Here is a 10410-nt window from a genome sequence, read left to right on the forward strand (position 1 = left end):
ATATGAGAAACAAATGAGATTATGAATAATATATTTTAGTATATTTGACAGATGATTTAAGACATGGGTCAAAACTGATTTGTTATCATAAGAGATGCTAACAGAAAGCTAACACAAGAGGAAGGTCACATTTTATGGGCTTATTCATTAAAGGCTCATTAATCGTGATTTATTGTAATTGAACTTTAGTAATTGAAAACGTAATTGTAGTTTAGGGGAAAAATAATAATTGTCATTTTAAATGTAATCAGAAAAATATGTTGGTTGCTGTAATGGTAATTGAGTTGTTATTGAACATGAATAATTGAATTGTAATTGAAAAATGTAATTGACCCCAATCCTGATGTCAGTCATTCCCATTATATCTGTAATTATATCTCACACACTGAGCAACGCTGGGATTCCAACACGTTTTTGACTTGATTCCAACTGAAAAACCTCTGATAGTGGTTCATTTTATTCTGAAATACTACATTCAAGCATATTAAAGATAAATAATTAGTTTTCTTCAAATTACATTGAAGACTCAGCTATTGAGGCCCCCGAGTGGCTCATGAGGTCCCTATGCAACTGTATAGTCTGCATATAGCCAGAAACGCATATGAGCGTTTGATTTATTTCAAACTCCAAAATAAAATAAAGATACATTTTTTTTTTTTTTTTTGCATTATTTGAACAAGGCAACGAACAATGTACTTTGTTATTATTTTAATGTGAATGTAATGATTTATGTTGGACATATAAGCATTTTTGATTCTTCCTGATTCAGTCTTGTTAGAAGATTTTTGTTAGACTGAAACAAATAAACTGAATACAATATGTATTATATATAATGCTGAGGCCATAATTCACAACTCAATTTCTATTTTTATGGCAACAACACAAAAAGCGCAACATCCATCAGCCGTGCACATGCACATACTCTGTCACAGGTTGTTGAAATGCGTGTGTAGAGGAAAAAAACTATTTGAAACTTCCGGGAACTCTTTCGTTGTTGCAACGCTCTCTCTCTAAACGGCTGTGCGTGCATTCAGCATGTACTGTACATCCAAGGTACGCATTTGGTTATATAGCATATGGTGAAAATATCAGTGTTTCTAATGCCGTATCCTCGGAGAAATTTGCGTTTTTCGTTGTTCGCTTTCAACACAGCCGCGGCCATTGCCTGCCAATAACTTTGGGTCCAGTCCGTTCGGTCCTAACAGCGAACGGTCAAACAAACATGAAAATAAACCTTTTGAAATCACCAAATAAGTCCAAAATTACGCATGCACACACTCAGGCTGTGTGCAAGCTGTTCATAAAGTTTCAGGTCGTTGGGGAGAAATTTGCTCTACAAACACACACACGCAGACCTTTCTTGCATTATAGATAGATTAGACATTTCAGAGGACCCCATTTGAAATCCAGGGTTAGGGTTAGGTCACGACCCCAAGGTTGAGAAACACTGCATTACATTAGTATGTTTTTTTTAAATGTTTTTTTTTAAGTTTGGGAACCAGTGTTTAAAGCATTATTGTGACAGTTTCTGTGCAGGCGACCAATGGTGCACCATGTGTCGCCTCCTGAACATCCTGTTGGCTTTGCTGAGCCGCTTCCTGTTTGCTGTCCACGGTGTGGTGACAGTATGGCGTGTTGTGGAGGTCAAAGGTGAACCGCTCTACTGGCTGCTGCTAACTGGTGTGGCTCTGCTGGGAGTGGAAATGGCCGTGACTCTAAAATGCACCCGTAAAGCCGAGTGGAAATGGTAAAGTATTAAAAAAAACAGTTTGTTCAACACAACAATTTCACACTCCGTACACCGACAGACTGTTTGAGTGATTCCAATTTAAATGAATGGCCTTCAGTGATACTTATCTGCACCAATAATGTGGAAAGACTTTCAGCAGCCGGGCAGCGCCGTAACTGGGCCTGATGCAAATGTTTGAGACCATTTGCAACAGAGGAAGTCAGAAAAGTGTTCATTCAATACTAAAAACTATAAATGAGAATGTTTTTCTCCTACATAATCTTCAGAAAACAATTTAAACCGGAGTATTTTTACATTTTCAAAACACAAATCAGGAAGAACCTTTTCCTCAATAAACATTGGAGATGTTCTCCAGTTTGACTCCATTAACCACAAACTTACAAACATCTCTATGAACATACTTACAACCATGGACTAAAGTACAATCTATAAACAGTCTATAAACTATAATTTTATGAACCCCCTAATATTCTTCACCACAAGAACACTACATGGAAGTGTGGTTCTCCAAATTTTTATGACCCTTTAAACAGAAGAACCCTTGCAGAGGAACTCCATCATAATCTTTTTAGGATTTTTAAAAAGGTTTACGGATGATTTATTTCAACAAGATATTGAAATATTAAACATTTTTAATATATTCTTCACAGTCTTTTTTCCCTCTTATTGTATCGTCTCAGCCCGATGTAGCCATATGTACTTGTGGATGCTCAAGGATTATCTATATGTTTATTATGAATGATTGCAGTCCTGTTACAGTAAAATACATATTTGAATGGTTTGGCCTTGTTAGAGTTGAATTTTTATTAAAAAAAAAGATGTAATAAAACCCAATATGTTACCGTAACCCTAACCCAAACTGGTCAATAACGTAACATGATGCTGAGCCCAAAACTTAATTTTTTCCCCCCAATGATTATTGATTAAAGAGCTTATTGCTTCAATGTAGAGAGTAGTATCATAAACAAATGCATATGCAAAAATATGTGTGTATATGCTCTTGTATGTATATATATATATATATATATATATATATATATATATATGATACGGCCTCAGGATGTAAAATACAACATGAAGTTATATTTTAAAGAAACGTAAATATACATGACGTCATAAATAAGTGCTGTTTCAGATATGAGAGTAGGTTGGAAACTGTTATTTTCCATTTATTTTCAAAGGTTAATATATATCAACGTTTCATTTAACTAAGTATTTATCATTTATATTCTAGTTCCTTCAAAATAAAACGCCACGTTGTGTTTTACGTCCTGAGGCCATTGAGTCTGACGACTTTTGTTTTGACAAGTGACGCCGTTTTATTTGACAGAGGTTTTGCTGAGTCATGAGTCCGTTTGGTCTGATAAGTGAAGGAGGTTTTCCTGAGACCTGAGGATGTCCTAAAATGTACACCGTAGTGCTGAGTTATCAGAGGATCCAAATATTCCCTCAGATTAAATAACTCCTGATGATGTAAACACTGAAACCAAGCAGCCATGGGCCATGACTCAGCATGAGTGAGGTTTAATTATTACTCAGCCTTTCACTGAGTCTCTATCAAGGCTTTCAACTGTTTGTGTTTTTTTTTGGTCAGTTTATGAAAATGTGCTAGTAATCACAATGTGACGTCAGCGTTTTTCTGCGAGCGTTAAGCCGTGCTCTCCAGTTCACATGGACTGAACATCTCTTCGACTCTCACTTTGATGTCCTCTCCTCGTGGAGAAGGCTTTACACTGTCGAGTAGGATTTGCATATATGATGGGAATAATTGCCTGTCTGAAACTTGATGCCTCCTTTGGGAAAAAAAAAAAAAAGCCTTTTCACTTAAAGGGGTTCCTGGAAAAAGAATGGATGATGTGTCTAAAAATAACCCTGTCCAACCTTTCCCCTTCTTTTATCTGTCTCCTCTGGTGGTCCTCTTTTAGGTTCTCCCCCTCGGTGTTCCTCTACCTCAGCACTGTTATCCCATCCATTTGGTTCCTGGAGCTGAGCCTGCTGCAGTCCAAGCTGCCCGTTAACATTTCCTCAGACCATCAACTTCATTTGCTGGCTGACATCCCCATCGCAGCGGTAGGTACGGTATATCTCTACACCAAAAATCACATTTCACGTTACATTAAAGCAACACCTGAAATCAGATAAGATTTAAATCTTGGAAGTGGGTGGTTAAACTATTAGTCACAGGAAATGTGTAAAGGACATTTTGAGATTGGGTCCAGATAGGCTCACGCTGAAAAAGGCTTTTAGATCTCTCTCTCTCTCTCTCTCTCTCTCTCTCTCTCTCCTTCTGGCTCATGGGTTTGTTCAGTTTCTTTCTTGTCGGATTTGGAAACTAGTTTGCATCCTTGGCTGTAGACGAAGCTTGGGTGGGTGCCTCAGGAAGATGGAGAAATTCTGTTAAATGTGGAAAGATGCTAATGGGATAACACAACATAAAACTCATCCATCCATCACTGAAAACATAGATTAACAATCACACACACACACACACACACACACACACACACACACACACACACACACACACACACACACACACACACACACACACACACACACAAACACAAGATGTTTCTTGTTTCCTGGTAAGTGCAATGTCAAAATCTGTTTGACGTAATGATTCTGGTCTGAGGAATAACATCATAACGGAGGAAGGAAATGTATGACACGTAGCTAAATGCTAAATAGCCATGGTGGACTGGGACCAAAATTCCGCCATGGTGTTTTGTGTCCAGACCGGCCCATTACATTATCAGTGACACCATGTAGAAGCTGTTATTAAGTCAGTGATGATCAACATGTGGCTCTTTATATCTTACTTTTGATGATCATTCCCTCAGAAAACCTTAAAAGGGGGAAACCTTTAACACTTCTTTTTACCTGTTTCCTTTGTCCCATTTTTGCCCCTTTTCAAAAAGTTCTGACACTTTTTTCAGACTTTAGCTTCCCTTTGCAAATAAATATTGTTTTTTTTCTATTTTTTGTCAATGTTTACAAATTCTTTTTGACACTTTAATCCAATTTTTGTCCTTTCTTTAATTTCTTTTGGCCACTTTTCATCCCAATGAGCTAACGTGTGCCCAATAAATACACTTGTGCCCATTTTTCCCTTCAGTTCTCCTCTTTATGTTCCACATTTTGCCCTTTTTCACTATATTTTGCCCATTTAAGCTACCTGTTGCCATCACAAACCACCTGGTTCCTCTTCATTTGCTAATTTTTTGGCCACTCTTGACTGCTTCTTGACTGCTTTTGGCTCATTTTACTAACTTTTCAGTTTTTTTTTTTTTTTTTGCCACTTTTGGACCATTTTTGGCCATCTGTCATCATGTCTGCCTCCACTCACATATAAAAAAACCCCCAAAAAATTTAGTGGACCGGACCAGCCTACCTCGGGTCGATGCCTGGAATGCCAGATAGACAGTCCACAGATTGAAATGCTATTCGACCACAGAGTAACAATTGGACTTGGAATACAAACAAGAATATGATATGAATGAATAAAGAAAAACATACTTTGAAAAACATTTCCAACAGTAAATGACTAACTGGTATTTACTAATTACCAAATAATTAAAGTTTACTTCTGTTGTAACCTCCTAGGACATATGCATCAAACTGATTTTAGTTTAGGGGCCAAATACGGAACAGTTTCAAATAGGCCACAAATTTTATACAGGAAAACAAGTAATTTCAATCTCATTGTGCCCTAGTTTGCGCGTATACATAAAAAACAAAATATGAAAGAAACTAACAATATCTAAGCATGAGTGACAGACATCAGTCCCAACAGGGTCTTCCCTTTCAATTTCTTAGATTTTGTGACCAATTTATATTTAATTAATGTAAATATTATGTCACATTTTGAGTAAAATTGAAGGATTTTGAAAGAATTTTGATTTTTTCTTTCTTTTTTTTTTTTTTTTTTTTAACAATTTAACATTAAAAATGACTGCAATCACGTGACAGAAGCAGCAGGAAAACTGTGATCTCCTGCAATTATTGTTGAGTTTCATTTACACAATGATTTATTTGGATGCTCTAAAGGGGCTGGATTTGGCCCCCGGGCCTTGAGTTTGACACATGTGCCCGAGGAGATTAGTTAGTTCTAGAGATTGGTACAGTATGTTTTCATGCAAAACATGAACTTCTTTAATGATTGAAGCTGTCGTATTAACGAACAACTTTAAAAAATCAAAAACTTGGCTTCTACATTGTTACAAACAGTTTCAGCCTCCTGGCTGTTTTTGAGGCAGAGGGCGAACTTAAGACGTGTAGAGATGAAACATTTTTATGAAATTTAGAAATGAGGAAAAGTAAAAATCCAATGAACCTTGACAGAATAAGTAACTCAGTTATGGGATGTCAAAGTTTAATTGGTGAAGTGAGATGACTTGTGAGCTAAACATTTAATAACCACTGATGTTTTGCATTAGGCTTTGATGAGAGTGCCTCAAGGATGAAATTGGTGTTCAGCAACTGTGTGGAAAGCCCACTCGCTTTTCCATGAGCTACATGGAGAGGCATAAGCAGAGAGAGTGGTCAACAGGACCCCCTGGAACAGAAGCAGAGATGTTTAAATGGCATGAAAAGACAGTGTTTAATTAGACAGAAGAGGAGGAGCTGGGGTGGGGGTGGGTTGAGAGGCGTTTACAGACAAAGCATGCGGAAGTAGGCGTGGTTTAAATGCAGCGCTGAGACCAACTCTAACCAATGGGAAGCATAGAACATGATCAGCTGTCAGTTAACAGCTACTGACAGATGATAACGCAATGCTAAATTTGTTTAACATTGTTTTGTGTGTGGTGAAAGAATAACAATTAAAACATTTTCAAAAATTAAATTTGAATCAGTATTTTTCATTGTTTTGAATTATTAGACATTTCAGGGGACCCCAATTGAAATCCAGGTGACCCCAAGATTAAAAAACATTTCAGGTCAAACAAACATCGTGTCAGGGAGAAATTTGCTCTTCAAACACACACACGCAGACCTTTCTTGCATTATATATAGATTTAACATTTCAGAGGACCCCATTTGAAATCCAGGGTTAGGGTTAGGTCACGACCCCAAGATTGAAAATTGCTGCATTACATTATTATATTTTTTTAAGTGTGCAGGTGTAGGGGGTGCATGGCTTTGGTTAAATGTCTGAAGGGGTACGGGACTGTGAAAAGTTTGGGAACCACTGCTATAGATGTAAACAACCTGTGCTTTCTCTGTCTCTCTCACTCAGGGCATTTCTGAGCTTGACCCTGAAAACTGGGTGGCGGGCCTGGAACAGACCATGCTTATTGTTCTGGTTCTGGGTCGTTGGCTGATGCCCAAAGGCGACATGTCACGTGACCAGCTCTCCCAGCTCCTCATGGTCTACGTGGGCCTGGGAGCAGACATCTTGGACATCTTCGACACCTTCAAGGAACCTGAAGTCAAAACCAACCAGGTGGTCGTCATCATTGGCCTGGCCCTCTTCTCATGGGCGTTAATGCAGTTCCCACTGGTTCTCACTCAAACTCGACACCTGAGTGGTGAACCTGATCAGAACAGTGCTGCTCATAGGCCGTCGTTCACCTCCTGCTGCTCCAGTGAAGCGTGGAGCCTACTGCTAACAGTGGGGCTCCAGGACGGTCCTTTCCTCTTCTACAGAATCTACCTCATGGTCCGACAGCAGGTGCTCAATCAGCTGATGATTTTTTTCACCTGTAAAAACATCCTGATTGTCCTTCTGGAGCTGTACAGGATCTTTGTGGTGCACTGCAAGCAGCAGGCAGTTTTAGGGTGCATCCCAATAGTCCCTCCTATCTCCTTTCCTATCCACTTTTCCTTAACCCCCGGAAGTGTTTAAGTGGAGGCCATGATAAGGAGCATACCTGTCAAGTTTTGATTTGAAAATAAGGGAAAATTAATGTAACTAACCTTTACATGTTGTTCTGAGCAGTAAAAGCAGCAAACATTGTAATGTAGGCCTATATCTTGCATAAATGTAACAATTTCATAAAATCATACTTATTTTGGATTAATACTGATTTCTGAGTGGAAGGTGAGTGTGAGCAACCAATGGGACACTATTTTCTTTACCTTGTTTGCACAAACAAGCTGTCGAAAGCCAACACTATACGTAGTGCAATATTTTTGCGACAGCGATGCATGTTTTGTTATTGCAATTAAAAAAATACATTTATTTTATTGCATAATTGTGACCATCACCAGCCCTTCCTAAGGAAACACGTTATTAAAGGGAGAATATCATCAGAGAGGGCAGTGTTACACCTCGGTGAGGGGGAAGGGAACAGGGAAGAGGGAGTCAGGGTAGGATGTGACATTCTTTTTAACTTTCTCATTTCCTTTGATTCACATTCAAACCTTGTGCTATTTGAGATTGAGAAGTGTTATAAATTAGCTTGTAGTAGTCCATTTTCAGACATTTGCAGATTTTCCCCACGGGCAGACGTCACTAACCTTCACCGCCATCTGATTATTACGTCACCTATAGTGGAAGTGTGTCCGATTCTCAAAACAATGTGATGTCTTTTCTCAAACTTCTTTAGGAAGTCTCCTAAAACTTTTCCTTAACCCTGTGGACGACATCACGTGGTTAAGGAAAAGTGGATAGGAAAGGAGATAGGATGGAATGTTTGGACACAGTTCTAGTCCTCCAATGTCAAGCTCACGAAAGAAATGAAAAAGAGGAGGAAGCGGAGGAAAACAGCAATACAAGGGAGAGCAGAGCTGTCATAAAGACGTAGAGCGGCGGACCGTGAGAGAGGAAAGATCAGAGAGGTGTCCAGGAAAAGGAAAGGCTCAAAACGCCATGAGCCATAACTTTCACCCCTAGGGAACGAGGAGCGACTTTCTCACACACACACACACACACACACACACACACACACACACACACACACACACACACACACACACACACACACACACACACACACACACACACACACACACACACACACACACACACACCGTCCAACTCGTCGCTTGCATCTCGTCCTTGTTAAGAAGCATTTCTCTGGAGGTTCAGGAACTAGAAATAGACCACAGGAGCAGAGAAGAGAAGAGGTCCCAGTTGAAAAGATCACAGCTAGGTTTTTTCTCTGCACTTTTGATTGAAACCATGAAAAAAAGAGATGTTTTAGTCAAGGGAGGTTTTTTGTAGAGAGAAATATTACAAGTGAAAAGAAGAAACACGACAGAAAGAAAGAAAGAAAGAAAGAAAGAAAGAAAGAAAGAAAGAAAGAAAGAAAGAAAGAAATTAAGGAAATAATTTAGATAAAGCTGTCTGTTTTCTTTTTTTAAATGTTTAAATTTCTTTATTTTTCTGTATTTTTGTTCAAGCAATCACACAAAGCGTGGCATACAACACCATTTCACAAAAAAAAAATAAAGTAAATATATGCATGTGGTCTTTACTAGCCCTCTTTCTGAAAACAAAACTTGGAGTGAATAAAAATATAAAATAAAATAAAATAAATAATAATAAAGCTGAAAAACAGATCATAATATGCATTTCTTCCTTTAAGGGTCAAACCAAACTATTTCCAAGGAGGTTTCAAAAATAAGATATTTAAATAAAAGAAAGAAAAAAAACTAAAGTGTTCATAGTTTTATATATCAACATATAAACGCACATACAACACATGAAAAAAAATAAATAAAAATTACAATTACAAAAATTAGTTATACTAACGCAATTACAAGCCAAACTTTAACTGTGTCTATTTTCTTCGTTGTCTTTGTTTAATTCAACTATATTGATAGTTTTATTTAAAACATGCATGCATGGGACATTTCTTACTCTGATCACCAAGAGATGGCAGTGTTGCCAAGTCAACCAAGGATCATTCAGCATTACTGTTTATTTAGTTGCATGACAACTACATTTAGAATGAAGTGTCAGGAAACAACACAGCACGGCAGTCTGCGTTCATTTTCACTGTTTGTTCGACAATAATTCGAAAATCCTCTCCAAGGTCCTCCTGGTAAGACCTGCTGCTTGTATCTGTAAGAACTATCTGTGAGAAACAGATCTGAAAGGTTTCAGTCACCTCCAGGCACTGCCTGTGAAAGTAATAGTCATTCAACATATTATAAAAACACCGGAGCTGAAAGTGGTTGGCTTCACTTTCCAAGGTTCATTTTCCTCTCGAGCATAATATGCTAATACATTAGAGCTCGATGCGTTAATATTCGTGATTATGTAGGAGTTGTTTCAGTTCACTGGGGTTTGCTCGTCTGTGATTATCCATAAAAAATAGTGCAGATAATGAGTGAGCTACAATACTTAACTAAATTTTTTTTATGAAGGGTCAAAAAAATAGGGCTCCATGTAGTAGGATAGTGATTAACATTTTTAAATTCTTGTTGAATGAGCAGTTGTTTAAAACTCATCAGGAGACAATAAACTGTCCTTAGAATACTGTATGTAATCCTCCTATTTTTTGCTTCATATTTCATGACTTTTCCTAACTTGGTGGGTACAATTGATTAGGCATAATATTATCATCATGATATGTTTCAATGTGCTTGCATGGCAGCCTTTTACCTTTATATTTATATTTTGGAACAGCTCTTTCACAGTAAAAGTGACATACACAGTATCTGAGACTTTAATATGTTTTTGGGGGGGGGGGGGGGGGGGGGGTCACTAACAT

The 10410-nt window shown here is 38.0% G+C and overlaps 1 protein-coding gene across 1 annotated transcript in view; it reads left to right on the forward strand.

The window, feature by feature from the left end:
* LOC114466943 (transmembrane protein 26) overlaps positions 1–8565 on the forward strand; it is a 10598-nt gene extending 2033 nt beyond the window's left edge. The window contains 7 exon segments of the mRNA XM_074783811.1: positions 1526–1747; positions 3676–3820; positions 6987–7520; positions 8049–8059; positions 8376–8443; positions 8446–8519; positions 8521–8565. Coding sequence (XP_074639912.1) covers positions 1554–1747; positions 3676–3820; positions 6987–7520; positions 8049–8059; positions 8376–8443; positions 8446–8519; positions 8521–8565 — 1071 coding nt within the window. The 5' untranslated portion in view covers positions 1526–1553.
* The last annotated feature ends 1845 nt before the right edge of the window (positions 8566–10410 follow it).

This window comes from Gouania willdenowi, chromosome 7 (assembly GCF_900634775.1).
Source record: "Gouania willdenowi chromosome 7, fGouWil2.1, whole genome shotgun sequence".
Lineage (NCBI taxonomy): Eukaryota > Metazoa > Chordata > Actinopteri > Blenniiformes > Gobiesocidae > Gouania > Gouania willdenowi.